Consider the following 22,821-nt stretch of genomic DNA (forward strand, 5'->3'; position numbering starts at 1 on the left):
TCTGGGGATGCACTTGTCAATACTGTATTCTGCCATCATATTTGACCTAACAAAATGAACCACCTCACACTTATCTGGGTTGAACTGCATCTACCACTTCTCAGCCCAGCTTTGCAATCTACTGATATCCCGCTGTAACCTCTGACAGCCCTCCACACTATCCACAATACCCCCAACCTTTGTGCCATCAGCAAACTTACTAACCCATCCCTCCACTTCCTCATCCAGGTCATATAAAAATCACAAAGAGAAGGTGTTCCCAGAACAGATCCCTGAGGCACACCACTGGTCACCAACCTCCATGCAGACTATGACCCATCTACAACCACTCTTTGCCTTCTGTGGGCAAGCCAGTTCTGGATCCACAAAGCAATGTTCCCTTGGAGCCCATGCCTCCTTGACCACACTGACTCAAAGCAATCCTATAGCTGGTCCTCTGCCTCCCTCAACCACCTCTGGGGCCTTGCTCTTTAGCCTCTGCCTGTCTGCAGTGAGGAGAGCAGGCAAGTGATCACATTTCCCGAAATGTGGTCCAGGCAGGTCGAAGTGTATGCTCCTGTACTGTACTGCTCTAAGTCCCTTTCAACATCCTTGTTTTCCTCTACCGCTCTTGGCAGCTGATTCCACACACCCACAACTCTCTCTTTAAAAATAAAGCGCCTCGCGCATCTCCAATTTAACAATTTAACCTCTAGTATTAGACGTTTCGACCCTGGGAAAATGATATTGACTGTCCACATAACACACACAAAAAGAACTCCACAGGCCAGGCAGATTCTATGGAAAAGAGTACAGTCGACTTTTCCGGCCGAGACCCTTCATCACGGCTGGAGGAAAAAGATGAGGAGTAAAAGGTGGGGGAAGGGGGGGGAGAAGAAACTTCAGCTGTACTCTTTTCCATGGATGCTGCCTGTCCTGCTGAGTTCCTCCTGCATTTTGTGTATTGCTTTGATTTACAGCATCTACAGATTTTCTTTTGTTTGTGATTTGTAGTCCACATTCTTCTTTAAGCATTGGAATAACTTATCTTTTGTCAATTTGCTGTTGTTGGAAATCTTCTTGTTCACAGCTTCATTTTCAACACCTTAAACTAAAATGAGTTGGAACAACGCACGGTTTGGTGTACGCGCAAGGGAAACAACTCCGCCCCGCCGCATAGACTTGGATGCTCGGCCCTCATTTGATATTCAGGAATTCCCGTGACGTCATAGAGAAGCCGCAAGCTGTGTACGTGGTGCGCGATGACGCCACGCGCCCCTCTTTCTGTCGGAGGACGTGGAGCGTGGTGACGTCAGGCGGCGGCCGGCGGGGGGGGGAGGGGAGGAGGAGGAGGAGGAGGAGGAGGAGGAGGAGGAGGGGGGGTGGTCGCACTCGAGCCCGAGCCGGAACGCCCGCCCGCCGCAGGAGCAGCTGGAGCGCGATTTCGGGCCGCTTGCCGTCATGGCCGAGACCAAGATCATCTACCACATGGACGAGGAGGAGACTCCGTACCTGGTGAAGCTGCAGCTGCCCGCCGACAGGGTCACGCTGGCCGACTTCAAGCTGGTGCTCAACAAGCCCAACTACAAATTCTTCTTCAAATCCATGGACCAGGACTTCGGGTAGGGAGCGGGGCTGGGGGTGGGGTAGGGGAGGGTGTGAGGGAATGCTCGAAGGGACAAGGAATGAGGGAGTGGGACTGGAGGGGGCAATGAGGGACGATGGAGTGGGACTGAAGGAGGAATGAGGGAGTGGGACGAGGGGATACTGTGGGTTGAGGGAGTGGGACTGGAGAAGACAGTGAGGGAAGGACTTTGAGGGAGTGGGACTGGAGGAGGCAGTGAGGGATGATGGAGTGGGCTGAAGGAGACAGCGAGGGAGGAGGAATAAGGGAGTGGGACTGGAGGGGCAGTGAAGTGAGGATTTTGAGGGAGTGGGACTGGAGGGGGCAGTGAGGGATGATGAAGTGGGATTGGAGTGGGCGGCGAGTGAGTGGGATCGAAGGGAGCACCTAGGGAGGGGCTGTTGAGGGTGTAGCATGTGTGGGTGTGGTGTAGGTGAGGGCTGGGGGAGAGGTGCCAAACTTGCAGGGTCTCGACCCAGAATGTTGATAGTTCTCCCACCACAAGATTTTGCTTGACTGCCTGTCCCTCCGGCAGATAGTGTGTAATTCCATAACTCAGCATCCACAGTCTAGTTCCAGTGCCCAACCTGACTGGTCTCTCTCCCCACCATTTGGAGTTCTGCCTGTCTACCTCCAGTTCCCGGCTGAAATCACCCTCCTGCCCCTGGCCTACTCCCCCCCACCTCCCCAAGCCCTCTCCTTCTGGCCCACCCATTTCTCCACTTCCTCGTCAGCTGGCTATCTCCCTTATCGGATACACTCAGAGTTCCCATTCATTTATTTGTCACGTGTATGTCAGAGCATAGAGTGAAGTGTGTTGTTTGCGCCAATGGTCAACAGGCCTGAGGGCTCTTCTGGAGCAGTCCACAGGTGTCGACGCACATTCTGGCCCCAGCATAGCATTCCCACTGTGGTCAGTAGAACAACACCTGTAGCAGCGGCAAGACAACATCAGAACCAAATAGCTCAAGAAGCTCCTTTCCTTCCCTCCATCCCTCCATCCCTCCAAGCCACTCACAGACACCCACGCACTTTCTCCTTTTCTTGGTGTCCTCACCCCCCCCCATTGGTCCTCCCCCCTTTCTACCCGACCCACTGTCTCCTGTCTGCGCTTATCCCCATCTCTCACTACCTCCACTGTTCTGGTTTGGGTTCCCTCCTGCTGACCCATTGGGATTTTAAAGAGAAGTTTTCAGTTTGCATTGGTTCTGTTTCCTGGCTTGTATCAAGAAGCCTTACTGTCACCCTCCTGGTTCCCGATCATCGTCCTCTGCCTGCTCACAGACCCCCACTCCCACCACTGCCCTTACCCCATCCCCAATCATCTCCCAGTCTCCATCAACTTGGCCCTTGTATTTTATTTGTCTGCTTGCACTGCACTTTCTCTGTAAGATGCTATTTTCCTAATTAATACCTAGCAGACTTGTGTTTTGGATGATCTGAAAAGCAAACACAAGCTGTTCACTGTATCCAGGAATCTGGGGCAATAGTGAACCGATATGTCACCTCCACAGCCCTCTCTTGCCCATTTTGGGGAATGAGCTTTCCCATTCCCAGCCTGGTGTGGCCCGGTTTCATGCTCTCAACAGCTCTCATAAATCTGCAAATATTTAAACTCAGAGTGAAATATCTTTTTCAGGCTGGATCCACTTAAACCTCCCTCCCAACAAACCCCTCCAAAAGATTAAAAAAAACAGAATGCTGTTGAGTCCCACTCTACCCCTGTGGAGATTGTTTCAGGTCTGATGTGAGCTGAAGTTGTGTGTCCTGGGTTCCAACTGTAGTTTTTCTATCTTGCTGACAAGTAACATTCCGGTTTCTCTTGTAACTTTTCCTTGGAATCTGAATTTCTGGCTTTCTGTCTGGGATTCTGGCTCGGGATCTGTTTTGTCTCCAAGCTTTGTGTTTTTGCTCTGTCTCTCTCTCTACCCCTACTATTTTCACCCCCCTCCTGCCCTCACTACTCCAAGTGGTGAATTCCTTAGTTTACCCGCTTTCCCTTTCTTCAAACTTGCCTCCCCAGAGGCGCTTCAGTGTCTGACCACAGGGCCAAATCTGAGAAATGGCAGCAGAAATTTCTGCTTGCTTCTTTCCTTTTCACTAAGTGCCTTGGAAAGGGAGGGGGGAGGCGGAGGAATCCTGTGGGGTTTTGTATTGGCTAGCAGGCTTCAGTGACCTGGATTGAGGGCCCAAGAGTGTAACTGACTGGGTGACTTTGTGAATAGCCCCCATCCCCCACCTCAGCATCCTTCCATTGATTATTGACTCTCCCTTGTACTGTTGGAGCAGCAGCTTTATGTTCTGGGGTCTGACAGGAAATCACCCACTTCCCTGTTTCCTCCTCGGGTCTCGGCTTTCAGACACATTTTGCTCAGTTGGGGTTTGTGGGGAAGGGCAGGGGGAATTGTTGCATTGGTCTGCACAATTGTCAGCAGCAAAGGAACTGCTGGAGGAGCTGAGTGGGTAGAAAAGTGGTTGTGGGGATGGGGGAAGGGATTGTCAATATTATGGGTCAAAGTCCTACATCAGGATAATTGCACCATTGGCATATTCCCGATCATATTTTGCTTTCCTGTAGTTTGCGTGTTTGTGTCTTGGAGTATGAACTGAGTTTAAGAACAGATTTCAAGGGATTGAAACGCAAAGTCTGTGTGAAATGGTGGGCAGTATAGAAGTTCCTGCTTGAGTGGTGGAGTGAGCTGGACAGCCCAACTATAATATGAGTTAGCTGCAGGGGTGAGGGTCTCTCTGTCGGACAGCCGGGTGAAGATGGGGAGGTGTTCTCTTTTGTCTCCGAAAAGATGTAGGTGGGGACCTGTCTGTGTCCCTGCCAGCTGAAGATTAGTTCCATCTGTCCCCTTACTGGGTATGAGTGAGGGTCTCCCTGACCCTCCCACTGGATGTGGGTGAGGGGACTCTCTGCATCCCCCCCTCCCCACTGGGTGTCAGTGAGAGTTCCCACACTTCTGCCCCCACTTGGGATCTATGTCTCCTTTCCGTTACCACCCCCACCTAGTGTGAGTGCAGGGTCTCTCTCTTCCCTCCCTGGCTGGTGAGAGGGGTCTCTCTGTTCCCCCCACTGGGTGTGGGTGAGGGGTCACTCTCTCCCCCCCCACCCCACGCTGAGTGTGGACGAGGGGTCACTCTGTCTCTCCCCCCCCCCCCCCGTTGGGCGTGGGAGAGGGGTCACTCTGTTCCCCCCCCCTGCTGGGCGTGGGAGAGGGGTCTTTCTGCTCTCCCCCCCCACTGGGCGTGGGCGAGGGGTCACTCTGTTCCCCCGCTGGGCGTGAGTGAGGGGTCTCTCTGCCCCCCCCGCTGAGTGTGGGCGAAGGGTCTCTCTGTCCCCCCGCTGGGCGTGGGCGAGGGGTCTCTCTCCCCCCCACCTCCCACTGGGTGTGAGCGAGGGATCTCAGTCTCCCACCGGGTTATGGTGAATGTGAGTCTCTGTCTCCATGTCTCTGTCAGGTGTGGGTGAACAGTATCTCTCTCCCCGCTGGGTGTAGGTGGGAGTCTGACTGTTGTTTGAGGGGGTGGTTCCTTTGATGAACCGCTGGGTGCAAGTCTGGGTTCCTCTACCATGTAACAGAAAGCTGTTCAGCCTGATTTGCAGGAAGTATCCCTAAGTGCACGAGGCTAATGTTTACATTTCCCCACCAGTTCCTGCTGGTTTAACTGCAACTGGACTGAACCATTTACTAACTTTGCTGTTAGACTGCACCGTTTGATTGGCACTGGATGAAATCTCTTTGCAGTTCAGAGCTAGTGATATTTTGTACCTTTGTTCTGAACTCCGAATGAGTCCAGTCCCAGAGGTGAATGTGAGGTGTTATAATCAAGTGCATGTTGTAGCCTGCCTGCATTTAATAGATTTATCCACTTCCTCTACAATGAAGACAGCCCAGTACCAGTTGGCAAAGAATCAGTGTTTCTGCTGTGCTCAACTGAGATATTAGCAGTGTAGCTGTGACTATGTTACAGACCAGAGCTTGGCCGTACTATGGCAGATAGAGTAACTGATAGTGTCTTTCCATAGTGGGTCAACAGACATTTGGGAAAGCAAACTGATGAAGTCTGTTTTAAACATGAGATTCTGCAGATGCTGGAAATCCAGAGCAGCAACACACTAAATGCTGGAGCTGGCCTGCCGCTCGTCGCGACCGCCGCCGCCTGGTACGGTCGGGAGCAGCTGCAGGACCCAGCGAAGGTGGAGCAGCTAGCGGGCGAAAACAAGTGAGGGGGTGGTGTCATTACCACACCACTAGGTGATCATCCCAACGGCGGAGCAGGCGGAAGAGGAGACATCTCCCAACGGCTGCAAAGGTGGATGAGGATGTCCAACAATGGGTAGGGAGGCTTGCGAGCACGCTGCAAGAACTGCCGTAGACCCACAACACTCAGGGCTTGTCTACCTAGCGTGTGAAGCCTGGATTCGGCGGACTGCGCGGAAGAAACCATCACTGGTTCAACGGGCAGAAAGGCGATTCTCAGCAATGCGTTGTGGAGCGCTAAGAGGGCAGAGTGAGACACACAGAACACTGCTGGCCATCCACTGCATCCTGACCTATCTCCAGCTGTCTCGACTATGTCTTGCCACTGGGTCCAGATAGGCCGGGACGAGAGAGTGAGGCTGACGACCTGCTCAACTCTCCCTCACTTTAATCCAAGTCAAGCGCAAGTCATGACTTCAAACCCAATGCGGAAGAAAGTGATGGTGCTCAACCTTGGTACATGGAACGTGAGAACTCTGCGAGATAACGTCAAGGCAGACAGACCAGAGAGAAGAACTGCACTGGTTGCAAAAGAGCTAGCTTGCTACAACGTGGACATAGCAGCTCTCAGTGAAACGCCCCTAGCAGACAAGGGCCAGCTGACAGAACGTAGTGGTGGATACACGTTCTTCTGGAGCGGTCGCAGCAGTGCTGAACGACGAGAAGCAGACGTGGGATTTACCATCAATTCTAACCTCGCCCGTAAACTCACCAAGCACCCAGAGAGCATCAACAACCGCCTGATGACACTTCAGCTCCCACTTGCAAACAAGAAGAGTGCTACGCTGATTAGTGCCTATGCTCCCACCATGACCAACCCAGATGACATTAAAGACAAGTTCTATGAAGAACTCGACGCCCTCATCTCAGCAATCCCACAGTCAGAGAAGCTCATCGTTCTCAGGGACTTCAATGCCAGAGTAGGGACAGACTACCAAACCTGGGAAGGGATCATTGGAAGACACGGCACTGACAAGTGTAACAGCAACGGCCTTCTACTCCTCAAAACGTGTGCCACACACGATCTTGTCATCACCAACACCCTGTTCCGCCTACCCACCCATAAGAAGACGTCATGGATGCACCCGCGCTCGAAGCACTGGCATCTGATTGACTACATCATCACCAGGAAGAGGGACAGGATGGATGTCAGAGTGACGAGAGCCATGTGTGGTGCCGACTGCTGGACCGACCACTGCCTCATTGTGTCCAAGTTCAGGCTTCGCATTCTGCCCATGAGAAGACCCCAAGGGCAGAAGACTGCAAAGAGGTTGAATGTCTCCAAGCTGCAAAGCACAGGGTTGCAGAAGAATTCATCGATGACCTTGAAGGCGGACTGCCATACACACCACAGGATGACGGGACCAGCGTTGAGGAACAGTGGACGGCCTTCAGAGACACTGTCTACACTACCGCCCTGGAACATCTTGGACCAGCAACCCGAAGAAACCAAGACTGGTTTGATGAGAATGATGAAGAAATACAGGCACTACTAACGGAGAAACATCAACATTACAGAGCGCATCAGAACGACCCCACGTCGCTAGCCAAGAAAGATGCCTTTACCAACGCAAGGAGAAAGGTGCAGAAAAAACTTCGCGAGATGCAGGACAGCTGGTTCAGCAAGAAGGCCGATAAAATCCAGGGCTGTGCAGACAGCCACGACATAAAGCGCTTCTACGATGCGCTTAAGGCTGTATACGGACCCCAGTCCTCCGGCTGCTCACCCCTCCTCAACGCAGATGAGACGCAGCTGCTGACGGAGAAGAAGCAGATTCTGGATCGGTGGGCTGAGCACTTTAACAACGTCCTTAACTGCCCTGCCGACATCAACGACGAGGCCATTGCCCGCCTGCCCCAGGTAGAGATCAACAAGAACCTCGACACCCTCCCCACAGTAGATGAAGTCAGGAAGGTAGTGAAGCAACTCTCCCGTGGCAAAGCGCCAGGACCCGATGCAATCCCTGCTGAGGTATACAAAGCAGAAGGCCCTGTCATGATGCAAAAGCTGACTGTACTCTTCCAGTCCATGTGGAAAAAGGGACAGGTCCCCCAACAGCTGAAAGATACCAGCATAGTCCACATCTACAAGAGGAAAGGCAACCACCAGTCTTGCGACAACCACCGAGACATCTCCCTCTTGTCCATTGCAGGGAAGATTCTGGCCCGTGTCCTGCTCAACCGCCTTCTCCAACATCTTGAGCAAGGTCTGCTCCCAGAAAGCCAGTGCGACTTCCGTGCTGAACGTGGGACCGCGGACATGATTTTTGCTGCGCGCCAACTCCAGGAAAAATGCCAGGAGCAACACAGCGACCTCTTCGTGACCTTTGTCGATCTAACCAAGGCTTTCGATACGGTCAGCAGAGAAGGCTTGTGGAAGATCATGGAGAAGTTCGGCTGCCCCAGCAAGTTCATCACAATCATCCAGCAGTTCCATGACGGTATGATGGTGAAAGTTCTGAATGATGGTGACCAGTTGGAGGCCTTCCCAGTGACAAATGGTGTCAAACAAGGCTGCGTTCTTGCCCCGACTCTGTTCAGTATGGTATTCTCTGCCATGCTGACAGATGCCTTCCATAACTACGAAGAAGGAATCCACGTCAGATACAGGACTGACGGCAGGTTGTTCAACCTTAGGCGCCTGCAGGCAGTTACAAAGGTGCGAGAGACTGTCATCAGAGACTTGTTGTTTGCTGATGACTGCGCACTCAACGCCAGCATAGAGCAGGAGATGCAGCGTGAAATGGACTGCTTCTCACAAGCCTGCGACAACTTCGGTCTCACTATCAGCACCAAAAAGACCGAAGTTATGTACCAGCCTGCCCCAGGAAAGCCATACCAGGAGCCGCGCATCACGGTGAAGGGCCAGAACCTCCAGGCAGCCGACAACTTCACCTACCTGGGCAGCATACTCTCTCGCGCAGTGAACATAGACGCTGAGGTCAACAACAGGATTGCCAAAGCCAGCGCCGCCTTTGGGAGACTCCGTGAGAATGTCTGGGAGCGGAGAGAACTCAGCCTTACCACCAAGCTGAAGGTCCACTGTGCAGTGGTCCTTACCACCCTCCTTTACGCCAGCGAGACCTGGACTGTCTACAGCAGACACGCCAAACAGCTCAACCATTTTCACCTGAGCTGTCTCCGCAGACTCCTCCACATCAGATGGCAGGACAAAGTCTCCGACACGGAAATCCTGAAACGAGCTGGGCTCTGCAGCGTCTACACCCTCCTGCTGAAAGCCCAAGCCAGGTGGGCTGGACATGTGGTCAGAATGCCAGACAGCCGATTGCCTAAGCAGCTGCTGTACGGAGAACTGTGTCAGGGCAAGCGCTCAGTCGGGGGGCAGAAGAAACGTTACAAAGACTGCCTCAAAGCGTCCCTCAAAGGCCTGGGTGTCGACATCAACACGTGGGAGACGCTTGCCCTCGACCGTCCAGCTTGGCGCAGCAAGATCACCACAGAAGCCCGTGCAGCTGAGGTCAGGTGCAACGAAAGCGTGCTGTGCGCAAGGCCTGAGCAGCATCCACTGCCACGACAGCACCCACCCACCTGTGTCTCACATGTGGGCGAGCCTTCAGGGCCCGGATTGGCCTCATCAGTCCCCTACAGCAACAAAGCTATCTATTCCATCATCTAAATCACTGATAAACAGAAGTAGTCCCAACACCGACCTCTGCAGAACACCACATCATTGGAGCCAACTAGAAAAGGGCTGTTTTATTCCCATTCACTGTCTCCGACCAATCAGCCACTGCTCTAACCATGTTAGTAAATTTCCTGTAATGCCATGAGTTCTTAACTTCGTAAGCAGCCTCATGTGGCACCTTGTCAAAAGCCTTCTGAAAGTCCAAATATACAACATTCACTGCATCCCCTTTATCTATCCTACTTGTAATCTACTTAAAGAATTCCAACAGGTTTGTCAGACAAGATTTTCCCTTAAGGAAGCCATGCTGACTTTGTCCTATCTTGTCCTGTGTCACCAAGTACTTCAAAATCTTGTCCTTAACAATTAAATCCAACATCTTCCCAACCACTGAGATCAGGCTAGCTGGTCTATAATTTCCTTTCATCTGCCTTCCTCCTTTCTTAAACAGTGGAGTGACATTTGCAATTTTTCAGTCCTCTAGAACCATGCCAGGGTCTAGTGATTCTTGAAAGATCATTACTAATGCCTTCACAATCTCTATTGCTACCTCTTTCAGAACCCTTGGGTGTAGTTCATCTGGTCTGGGTGACTTGTGTATTCTTAGGTCTTTCAGTTTTTTGAACACCTTCTACCTTTCAATAGTAACTGCATTCACTTCTTTTCCCTGACACCCTTCAACATCTGCCATACTGCTAGTGTCTTCCACAGTGAAGACTGATGCAAAATACTCATTTAGTTCATCTGCCATCTCCTGGTCCCTTGTTATTATTTCTCTGGCCTCATTTTCTTGCGGTCCTATATCCACTTTTATTTTTTATATACTTGAAAAACCTTTTTCTATTTACCTTAATATTTGTTTGCTAGCTTGCTTTCATATTTAGTGTCTTCACTCCCAATGATTCTTTTAATTGCTTTCTGTTTTTAAAAGCTTCCCAATCCTCTTTTTCTGGTAATTTTTGCTTAGGTGAATGCTCTCTCTTTTGCTTTTACATTAGCTTTGACTTCCTTTGTCAGCCACAGTTGTACTATTTTGCCATTTGAGTATTTCTTTGGTTTTTGTAATACATCAATCCTGCACCTTCCTCATTTTCCCCAGAAACTCAAGCTTTGCTGTCATCCCTGCCAGCATCTCCTTCCAATTTACTTTAGCCAACTCCTCTCTCATACCTCTGTGATTTCCTTACTGCTACATCAGACTTTACTTTCTCCCAATCAAATTTCAGTCCCCTAAGGTTTCCTTAACCTTAAGCTCCCTAATCGCCTCCGGTTCGTTACATAACACCCAATCCAGTATAGCTGATCCCCAGGTAGGCTCAATGACAAACTGCTCTAAAAAGCCATCTTGTAGGCATTCAACAAATTCACTCTTGAGATCCATGACCAGTCTGATTTTCCCCAATTGACCTGCATGTTGAAACCTCCCATGATTATCATAACATTGCCCTTTTGACATCATCCCATCGTCAACATCCCAGCTACTTTTGGGAGGCCTGTATATGACTGCCATCAGGGTCCTTTTGCAGTTTCTAATTCAACCTGCAAGGATTCAACATCTTTCAATCCTATGTCACATCTTTCCATTGATTTGATGCCATTCTTTACCTGCAGAGCCAAACCACCCTCTCTGTCCTGTCCCTCCAATACAACGTGTAACATTGGACATTCAGCTCCCAAATACAACCATCCTTCAACTAGAATTTAGTGATGGCCATAACATCATACCTAACAATCTGTAATAGTGCAGAAAGATCCACCTTATTTCTTATAGATATCTGTGTTGAAATATTACACTTTGAGTACTATATTTGCAACCCTTTTTGATTCTCCATCCTAATGCACTAATACTCGCCCTGCTGGCTACAGTTCTGTTCTATCATCTGCCTGTCCTTCCTGACAGTCTAGTTGCACACTATCTTTGCTTTTTTTTAAAAACCATTTCCTTATCCTGGATCCCTTCACTCCGGTTCTGGTTCTGCATGATCTCCAGTGTTTAAACTGAGTAATTAAATGTGTAGTTTAGCTAATTCTTATGTCTAAATTACATCCATATTTCTTCCATTCTCTGCATATTCTAAGAGCCTCCTAAATGCCTCTATTGTATCTGCCTCCGCGACTACAGTTGACATTTTGGGCCCAGACCTCCATCAGGACTGGAAAGGGAAGGTGGCAGAAGCCAGAAGTGGGGCAGAGTGTATGGGATAGTTAGAGCAAAAACAGATAAAGACCACCAATGGAAAAAGATAGTTTTTGTTTGCTCTTCAGTGCAAGGAAATGTGCCTAGCAATACAAAGTCTAGTGGAACTTAGCAAGTTAGGCCTGAAAAGTTGGCCGTTTATTTCCCTCTATAGATGCTGCCTGACCTGCTGAGTTCCTCCAACGTTTTTTGTGTGCTACTCATGACCAAATATCCTGCTGTGGCGGTGGCATCAATACTGAACCAGGTTGTTTTTTCAAGAGGTTGCTTGGTTCTTGAGAGAGAAATGAACTTCAGATTTGAACATTCTGGATAAAAGTCTGAAATTTTAAGAGCCATAGATTTTGTTTGAGTTCCCAGTTGTTGATGTCTTGTCGAGCTCTGTCTAAACTATTTGGAGACAATGATAGTTCTCTAGGGCAAGGGTGCTGCCCACTGAGCCTCAGCTGCCTCCAGGAGGGAAGAATCCTAGGGTTTTGTTCTGAGTGGGGCAGGCTTCCTGCTGGTGAACCATTTCTATAGGAGAGAGATCCATAAGATTGGAAGTACAGAGGAAGTTTTGAAGGATGTTGCTGGGATTTAAGGATCTGAGTTATAAGAAAAGGTTTAATAAATTAGGACTTTATTTCATGGAGCATAGGAAATGAGTGGAAGTTTGTTAGAGTAAAAGATAGGCTTTTGCCACTGAGGTTGGGTGAGTCGTGGGTTAATGGTGAAAGGTGAAATATTTAAGGGGAACTTCACTCAGAGGGTGGTGAGAGTGTGGAAAGAGCTGCCAGTAGAAGTGGTGGATATGGGTTTGATTGCAACATTTAAGAGAAGTTTGGATAAGTACATGGATGGGAAGGATATAGTTGAGATATACATGATGGGACTTGCCACAATAAAAGACGACATGGACTAGATGGGCCAAAGGGCCTGTTTCTGTTCTGCAGTGATCTGTGACTATTTATCTACATGTACTATTGGGCAGGTAGTAATGAGTGAAATGTGGACCTGCTGTGGCCTCTGCTAGGTGCTCTGTCTGCATGTGGTAACTTTTTGTACCTTGCTTATCAAAAATTTCTCCACCTCTGCCTAAAATCAGAATGTGTATCACACCCATATTATCTGGATTTGTTGCACAATTATTTTTGGCTAATCTCCCCAGGTGATCTAAAATCTGTCTTTGATACAATCTTTGTGCGAGAGAATTTCAGTCTGCAACTGTATGGAGTGCAAGTTTCTGAAAAGTGTATGGAGTACTAGTTGATCATTGATGTCACTTTGCTTAACCCATGAGCTTCCATAAACTCAAGATGCTGGAAATCCAGAGTAAAACACACTGCATGCTGGAGAAATTCAGCAGGTCAGGCAGGATGTGTCAGGCAGTTGCTGTTTCAGGCCTAGACCTTTCAGTACTGAAACAGTGACTGTTTATTCCTCTCCATGGATGCTGCCTGACCTGCTGAGCTCCTCCAGCATTTTGTGTGTTTTACCAATAAGTTTCATGTTGGAATCAGAGGTAAGCTTCCGAACATCTTTCTAAGTTTAAAATCAGAACATGACATTATCGTTACTGACTAACAAACTTGTGGCAAGCGGGACCAGCTTAGGTGAGTTTCTTGGTTGGCATGAATGAGTTGGATGGAAGGGCCAGTTTCAGTGCTTAGACCAGGGTATGAAAGGAGGGGGATGTGTTGAAACTGTGTACTGCGTGCATTATAGAGCTGTAGAGCATGGCAGCACAGAAACAGGCCCTTCAGCCATCTAATCTATGCCAAGCTTTTATTCTGCCTAGTCCCATCACGCTGCACTCAGACCACAGACCTCCATAGCCCCCCCCCGTCTATTTCCTCATCCAAGTACAATATGGACACTACAGAGTGTCTGTAGCTATTAGTATTATTGCACTGTAATGTTTTTTCAGTGTGCAGTCACTAATACTGCAACCTGGTCTTGCATAGCAGTAGACCCATACTGCAGTTTTTTGAGGAAATTACAAGCAGGGTGGACAAAGGAGATGCAGTAGATGTAGTGTACGTGGATTTTCAGAAGACCTTTGACAAGGTGCCGCACATGAGGCTGCTTAGCAACATAAGAGCCCGTGGAATTACAGGGAAGTTACTAGCATGGGTGGAGCATTGGCAGATAGCAGAAAACAGTAGGGGAAAAAAGGGATCCTGTTCTGGCTGGCTGCCAGTTACCAGTGGAGTTCCATGGGGGTCAGTGTTGGGAATGATGCTTTTTATGATGTATGTCAATGATTTGGACTATGGGATTAATGGGTATGTGGCTAAATTTGCCGATGATACAAAGATAGGTGGAGGAGCAGGTAGTGTTGAGGAAACAGAGCCTGCAGAGAGACTTGGATAGTTTAGGGCAAAGAAGCGGCAAATGAAATACAATGTTGGAAAGTGTATAATCGTGCACTTTGGTGGAAGAATTAAATGGGCAGACTATTACTTAGATGGAGAGAGAATTTAAAATGCAGCCCTGCAAGGGGACTTGGGAGTCCTGATGCAGGATACCCTAAAAGCTTAACCTCCAGGTTGAGTCAGTGGTGCAGAAGGTGAATGCAATGTTGGTATTCGTTTCTAGAGGTATAGAATATAAGAGCAGGGATGTGATGTTGAGGCTCTATAAGGCACTGATGAGACCACACTTGGAGTGTTGTGTGCGGTTTTGAGCTCCTTATTTTAGAAAGGATATCCTGACACTAGAGACGGTTCAGAGAAGATTCACAAGAATGATTTCAGGAATAAAAGGGTTACCATATGAGGAATGTCTGGCAGCTCTTGGGCTGTATTCCCTGGAGTTCAGGAGAATGAGGCAGAATCTCATAGAACCATTCCAGATGTTAAAAGGCCTGAACAGATTAGATGTGGCAAAGTTATTTCCCAAGGTAGGGGAGTCTAGGACAAGAGGGCACGACTTCAGGATTGAAGGACGTCCATTTAGAACAGTAATGCGGGAAAATTACTTCAGTCAGAAGGTGATAAATCTGTGGAATTTGGTGCCACGAGTGGCTGTGGAGGCCAAGTCCTTGGGTGTATTTAAGGCAGAGATGGATAGGATCTTGATTAGCCAGGGCATCAAAGGGTATGAGGAGAAGGCAGAGGAGTGGGGATGACTGGAAGAATTAGATCAGCCCATGATAGAATGGTGGAACAGACTGGATGGGCCAGATCACCTACTTCTGCTCCTATATCTTATGGTCTTGCAGTACTTTGTTATAATACGTATTAGATTTTAGTCTCATCCTGGTTAGAATGTTAACCAAAGGCTATACTGCTGAAAATGCTCTTGCTGTTACAGTTCAAGTTTGGAATGACTGTATTGACGCTTCTATCAGTAAGTAACTGAGAAAAGTAGTCATGGTATGTTTATACCCCCTCATCTATCAAATGCCAGCTTTCCAGCAAAATGTCTCGACTTTTTTTTTCCTCCATAGACGCCCAGCATTTTAGTATGGGCGTATGTATTTGTGTGCTCTGGATTTTCAGCATCTGCAGAATCTTGTGTTTATAATCATGGTAAGGGACTTTCACATACTACTTGGCAATTCATTGGATTAATTGAAAAATGTGACAGTGTTAATGTCTGAATCTCTGAGCTTTGTGTGTATTAAACTGAGTCTACTGAGTTATTTGGGGGGGAGGGGAAGATGGATAGAGCGTGGCTATCTCCTTTGTGTCAACCCTTTACATTCCTTTTGCCCAGCAGATTAACTGGGGCTGATTGAAGTTTGAGAATTGAGCAGCTCGTTAGTTCAATGATTTGATCAATAGACCACGACTCTTTTCAGTGGGAGCTGTGAGTCCTTCCACAAATTGGAACATAGCCTTTACTTCCGTCGATTCACTGTTGGTTGTACGCTCCAATTAATGGCCCCAGAGCACCTTACCCATTCTGCACCATTAGGGCTGCAAAGAAACACATCCTTACTTTCAATGTTGAGCTGGTAAATCTTGTATTCGTTCTGCTGTGCAGAAAGTAGTTGAGCAGATGAACCCCAGGTTGAGTGTTGGTCTTCATCTGGTACACTGTGATTACCTGATTTCAGAATCAGGTTTAATATCGCCAGCATATGTCATGAAATTTCTTAACCTTACAGTGGTAATACAATACATGATAATACAGAAAAAAAAATTACTGAGACAGAGATCACAGGGTCATCAGATGCTTCAGGGATCCTCATAGCTGTAGTTTTATTCTCCCTTTCAAAGCAAGCATAAAAAGTGTTGAACTCACCTGGTAGTGAAGCATCGCTGCCAATCATAATGTTGGGTGTAGCTTTGTAGGAAGTAATGGCCTGCAAGCTCTGTCAGAGTTGAAATGCATCTGATGTCACCTCCAATCTCGCTTGGAATTGTTCCACATCCACACTTTAGAAAGTCTGATCACCTGGCTGTACCTTTACTCCCCGAGTATAGGTAGGGACTGAAGACTGCAGCAGCAGTAGTGATTTATCCAATCCTTTATTCTTCAGAGCCCGCAAGGTGACGAGAGTGGTAATAGGTGTGAAATGAAATTCAGAATCAGTGCAAGTACGTCTTACAACTGTTGTTGCAAGTACGGTCAGGTACAAAGTGAGAACTGCTGAATTAGAATCAGATTTATTATCACTGACATTTGTTTTATGTGGCTGCAGTACAGTATAATATATAAAATGTGTTCTAAATTATAAATACATATAGAATCGTGCAACAAGAGGTCGTGGTCAAGGATTCATTGTCCATTTAAATATCTGATGGTGGATGGAAAGAAGCTTTTCCTCCCACATCAAGTGTGTGTCTTTAGTCTCCTGTACCACCTCTGCGATAATGAGAAGGGGGCATGGCCTGGGTGGTGGGGGGCCATAATGATGAATGCTGCATTTTTGAGGAAGTCCTCTGGTAAAGAGGCTCGTGCCCATCACGGAGCTGGCTGAGTTTACAACCCTCTTTTTTTTCCCGATCCTGTGCCTTGGCCCTTCCACACCAGATGGTGATAGAACCAGTCAGAGCGCTCTCCACAGTACATCTGTAGAAATATGCCAGTCTTTGGTGACATTGAAATAGCACATGGTGTTGTAATGAAAGTCAGGAGGTGGCACACATATCAAATAAATGTTTTGGATCTGAAGGATGCCACTAGGTTAAAAAGATTGAATGAAGGATGGGGAACAATTGTAATGAAAAGTGGTAAATGTCCAGGACTGTGTGGTTTTCTAAACAAAGGAACCTGGAAGATTTTTGTTTTTCACTGCCCTACTTCCTCTAATATAGGCAACCCAGATCGTTACTGAAATTCGTCATGAGGAATTTGTAACTCACTACCAAAATAGTTCTGGGATCAGAATAACAATTTGCTCTTATGAAATTTAAGTGAAAATTTAAGTTAATGCAATTTTTTAACTTGCATTTCTTGCTGCATGCACATGTGATATGGATTTGCATTCTGGAAAATTATGATTTGGAGCATAAACCCCTCTGTAATACAAGGGGTTGCCTGTATTATAAGAAATGAATGTAGCACATTTACCTCAAGAAACAAAATTCTACTGGGGTGTAATGTGATTGTGCAGAACTGCTGGCTTCAGTTGTCCCCACCATTCAGGAAGGAATCTTTCCCATGTAATCTTGAATTCTCTAATCAAAAGTCGTGTGGCAGCTCACTTGCTGAGTGTATGTGAGAAACAGATTAAGGGAATCGAGTTAGTGCAAAGATTAAAGATTAGCTTTATTTGTCACGTACATCGAAACATGCTGTTAAATGCGACGTTTGTGTCAAAGACTAATGCAGTCTGACAATGTACTGTGGGCAGCCCAGAAATGTTGCCATTTTCCTGGCACCAACATGCCCACAACTTGCTAACCCTAACCCTAGCCTTTCAAATGAGAGGGGAAACTGGAGAATCTGGAGGAAACCCACATGTTCACAGGGAGAACATTAAGACTCCTTACAGGAATCACATCCCCATCGATGATCACTAGTGCTGTAAAGCATTGTGCTAACTGCTATGTTAGTGTGCCGCCCCATGCAAGGAAACGGCTCTGAGCTCATAGGCCACCCACGATTTTATTGAGCAGTGAGGATGAGTGAAGAGGCCAAGAGTCCTATACTGCATCGATATCTTACCCCTGTTTGTCCTTGCAGTGGTTGCTTGGCCCTTTCTGAGTGCAGTTAAGCTTTTTTGTGGATCTGGAGTAATGTGGAGTAAAGCTTTCCTTCTCTCGAAGAACATTAGTAAAAGCCAGGTGGACCATCGGTTATGGTTGGGTAATTTCACAGTTTGTTATTCTCTTACAGAATTAATTAAATTTCTTTTAGTTATCTTCTCTAGCTTGTGAGTTCCTAGTCCAATGACTTAATAGCTGTTGGTTAACCTGACATCTGTTGTTGGGAAGCTGCTAGCTTTAGAATAAGGGACTGAGTGTTCAGGTGATCTGTGTAACCTGACACAGGTATGTAAAGGGCAGGTTGTATCTGAGGAACCAGGCAGAACAGAGCATAGGGCAGCATCTATATACTGTATAAACTCAGTGGCCAGTTTATTAGGTAACTCTTGTACCCTAATAAAATGGCCACTGGGTGTAGGTTCGTGGTCTTCTGCTGCTATAGCCCATCCACTTCAAGGTTCAACCTGTGTATTCTGAGATGCTCTTCTGTACCTCACTGTTGTAACATGTGGTTCTTTGAGTTACTGTCGCCTTCCTGTCAGCTTGAACCAAACTAGCCATTCTCCTCTAACCGCTCTTATTAACAAGGCATACTTTAACAGAATTGTTGCTCACTGATTTTTTTTGTTTTTTGGACTATTCTCTGTAAACACTAGAGACTGTTCATGAAAATCCCAAGAGATCAACAGTTTCTGAGATGCTCAAGCCACCCTGTCTCGCACCAACAATTGTTCCATGGTCAAAGTCACTTAGATTACAGTTCTTCCCCATTCTGATGTTCGGTCTGAACAATAGCTAAATCGCTCGACCACGTCTGTGTGCTCTACGCATTGACTTGCTGATGGTTGGCTGATTAAATATTTGTACTAATGAGCAGGTGTACAGAGTAAAGTGGCTACTCTGCGTATGTGGTTTGCAGAAGGAATCTAAAGTTGCTCAGAAGGAACTGTTTACTGAGGAGGTTTGTGGTACCAATGGCAGTTTTTTGAAGGGTGCTGGGAGGCAGGAAAGGATAACAGTATTGATATTAGTGTAGTCTTGTCACATATTTAGAGTTCAAAATAAATTTATTAACAGAATACATGTCTGTCACCATCTACAACCCTGAGATTAATTTTCTTGACTCAGTAAATCCATAATAAAATAGTAACCATATTAGAATCCATGAAAGACCGCACCAACTTGGGAATCAACCAGTGTGCAAAAGACAAACTGCAAATACAAAAAGGAAATAATAATAATAAATAAGCAATAAATATCAAGAACAGGAGATGAAAAGTGGCAGCAGCAACAAGAGAGCATGACCTAAGTGGTGGGGGTCCCTGATGATGGATACTTCTTTCCTGCAACAATGCTTCATGTAGGTGTACTCAATGGTGGGGAGGGCTTTACCCATGAATGACTGGGCTGTATCCACTACTACTTGTAGGATTTTCTGTTCAAGGGCATTGGTGTTTCCATACCAGGCTGTGATGCACCCAGTCAATATACACTCCACTACATAAGAAGCTTGTCAAAGTTTTATACGTAATACCAAATCTTCATAAACTTCTAAGGAAGGAGAGGCACTGCCATGGTTGTTTTGTAATTGCACAGATACTGGACCCAGGGCAGGCCCTCAGAAATAATAACTGAGAAAATTAAAGTTGCTGACTCTCCCCACCTCTGATCCTCCAATGAGGACTGGCTCGTGGACCTTAGTTTCCTCCTCCTGAATTCAATAAATTGGCTCCTTTGTCTTGTTAGATAGATACAAGTTGCCTCAAATAGTCTAACAGAAGGGGGTCATCACTTTCCCGGCTATAGGTTGACTCATTATAGAGCCTAATGGCAGAGGGTAAGAATGACCTCCTATAACGCTCTTTGGAGTAGGGTAGTTGTCTTAGTCTGTCACTAAAAGTGCTCCTCTGTTCAGCCAAGGCAGCATGTAGAGTGTGAGAAACATTGTCCAGAATTGCCAGGATTTTCCGTAGGGTCATTTGTTCTATCACAGTCTCTTATGTGTCCGGTTTGACTCCTATTACAGAGCCAGCCTTCTAATAAGTTTTTTGAGTCTGTTGGCATTGTCCATGTAGAAGTCATTGCCCCAGCACACCACCACATAGAAGATTGTACTGGCGGCAACAGACTAGTAGAATGTGTGAAGGAGAGCCCTGCCTATTCCAAAGGACCTCAGTCTCCTCAGGAAGTAGAGGCGACTCTGGCCCTTCTTGTACACAGCCTCCGTGTTGGTGCTCTACTCAAGTCCTTCATCCAGGGACTCTTGGTCCTCACCACATCCACATCCTCACCATCAGTAGTAACAGGGAGCAGTGCAGGCTTAGTCTTCCTGAAGTCCATCACCATCTCCTTTGTCTTATTGAGTGAAATATTGTTGTTATGGCACCGCTCAGCCCGAGTTTCAATCTCCCTCGTATATGCTTATTCGCCACTGCCTTTGATTTGTCCTATGACGGTGGTGTTGTCAGCAAACTTGAATATGGCAGTGGAGCTGTGCTTAGCCATACAGTCATAAATGTAAAGCGAGTAGAGCACACAACCTTGTACACCTATGTTGATGGAGATCATGGAGGAGCTGTTGTTGCCAATCCGAACTGACTGAGTGAGGAAATCGACGATCTAATTGCGCAAGGAGATATTGAGGCTAAAGTCTTGAAGCTTATTGATTAGTTTTGAGGGGATGATGGTATTGAATACCGAGCTGTAATCGATGAAGAGTATCCTGATTTGTGCATCTTTGCTGTCCAGATGTTCCAGGGTTGAGTGAAGATGGCATATTGCGCTGGTAGGCAAATTGGAGCAGGTCCAAGTGGCTTCCCAGGGAGGAGTTGATATATTGCATCACCAAATGACATGGTGGTGAGGAAGACCACCCCTCCTCCAAAAGACCAGGTCTTACCATGGCCGATGTGAGGAGGACCCTGTGCAGAGTCAACCCAGGGAAAGCTGCTGGACCAGACAATATTCCTGGCAGAGTGCTTAGAGGATGTGCAGACCAGCTAGCTGAGGTTCTCACTGACATCTTCAACATCTTCCTGAGCAGCGCCGTCGTTCCTACGTGCTTCAAGGCCGCCACCATCGTCTCTGTGCCAAAGAAGTGTTCAGTGTCCTGCCTCAACGACTACTGTCCCATCGCACTCACATCCATCATTATGAAGTGTTTTGAGAGGCTCGTCGTGAGGCACATCAAGACCCTGCTGCCCCCCTCACTGGACCCCCTGCAGTTTGCGTACCATCCGACCGTTCAACAGACGACACCATTGCCATCACCCTCCACCTGGCCCTAACCCACCTGGACAAAAAAGACACATATGTGTGAATGCTGTTCATAGACTTTCAGTACGCTGGATGAACTCAGCAGGTCGGGCAGCATTAGTCAGAAACAATGAATCCACATTTCGGGCCGGAATCCTTCGTCAGGACTGAAGAATGAAAGATGGGAAAGGATTTGAAGAATGCTTGTAGCGTCAGTTGATAGACCAGTAATTTGAAAGACAAAGGGGTGGGGGAGGGGAAGCATTGACATCATAGCCCTGAAAACAATGAGTGGTAGAAGGATGCGGAACCATGAGGGAGCTGGGGCTTTCCACTCCAGGACATCTCAAATGTCGTCCTTCTTCAAGGATCGTGGTTTCCCTTCTACAGTCATCAATGATGCCCTCACCCGCATCTCCTCCATTTCCCGCACTTCGGCCTTCACCCCATCCTCCCGCAACCACAACAGGGACAGGGTTCCCCTTGTCCTTACCTACCACCCCACCAGCCTCCGGATCCAGCACATTATCCTCTGCAACTTCCGCCACCTTCAACAGGACCCTACCACTAAGGACATCTTTCCCTCTCCACCCCTCTCCACTTTCCGCAGGGATCGGTCCCTCCGTGACTCCGTTATCCACTCATCCATCCCCACTGATCTCCCACCCGGCACTTATCCCTGTAAGCGTAATGTCCCTGTCCCTACGCATCATCTCTTGCGACCATTCAGGGTCCCAAACAGTCCTTCCAGGTGAGACAACACTTCACTTGTGAGTCTGTTGGGGTCATCTACTGCATCCGGTGCTCCCGGTGCGGCCTCCTCTACATCGGTGAAACCCGACGCAGATTGGGGGACCGCTTCGTCGAGCACCTCCACTCTGTCCGCCACAACAGACAGGATCTTCCAGTAGCCACCCACTTCAACTCTGCTTCCCATTCCCATTCAGATATGTCCATACATGGCCTCCTCTACTGCCATGATGAGGCTAAACTCAGGTTGGAGGAGCAACACCTCATATACCGTCTAGGTAGTCTCTCCAACTTCCGGTAATTCTCTCCACCTCCCCTCCTCTATCCCTACTTAACTCTACCCCCTCCTCCAGCTCCCTCATGGTTCCGCCTCCTCCTTTTACCACCCATTGTTTTCAGGGCTATGACGTCAATGCTTCCCCTCCCCCACCCCTTTGTCTTTCAAATTACTGGTCTATCAACTGACGCTACAAGCATTCTTCAAATCCTTCCCCATCTTTCATTCTTTAGTCCTGATGAAGGGTTCCGGCCCGAAACGTCGACTCATCGTTTCTGACTGATGCTGCCCGATTTGCTGAGTTCATCCAGCGTACTAAAAGTGTTGCTTTGATCTTTTACAGCATCTGCAGATTATTTTGTATTTGCTGTTCATAGACTTCGGTTCAGCATTCAACACAATCATTCCTCAGAAACTGATTAGAAAGCTGAGCCTACTGGGCCTGAGCACCTCCTTCCGTAACTGGACCCTAGACTTCCCAACTGGGAGACCTCAGTCAGTCCGGACTGGAAGCATCAACTCCCAACGCCATCACACTGAGCATGGGGGGGCCCCCCCAGGGCTGTGTGCTCAGTCCACTGCTGTTCACTCTGCTGACCCACGACTGCTGCAACACACAGCTCGAACCACATCATCAAGTTTGCCGATGACACGACCGTGGTGGGTCTCATCAGCAAGAACG

At 47.7% G+C, this 22,821-nt stretch overlaps 1 protein-coding gene across 1 annotated transcript in view; it reads left to right on the forward strand.

Annotated features, from left to right (window-relative positions):
- The first annotated feature begins 1,370 nt into the window (after nt 1–1,370).
- Nucleotides 1,371–22,821, forward strand: part of dvl2 (dishevelled segment polarity protein 2) — an 82,179-nt gene continuing 60,728 nt past the window's right edge. Inside the window, exon 1 of the mRNA XM_063048680.1 lies at nt 1,371–1,601. Within this exon, the coding sequence (XP_062904750.1) occupies nt 1,441–1,601 (161 nt within the window). The 5' untranslated portion in view covers nt 1,371–1,440. The remainder of the gene's footprint in view (nt 1,602–22,821) is intronic.

This window comes from Mobula hypostoma, chromosome 5 (assembly GCF_963921235.1).
Source record: "Mobula hypostoma chromosome 5, sMobHyp1.1, whole genome shotgun sequence".
In the NCBI taxonomy this organism is placed as follows: Eukaryota; Metazoa; Chordata; class Chondrichthyes; order Myliobatiformes; family Myliobatidae; genus Mobula; species Mobula hypostoma.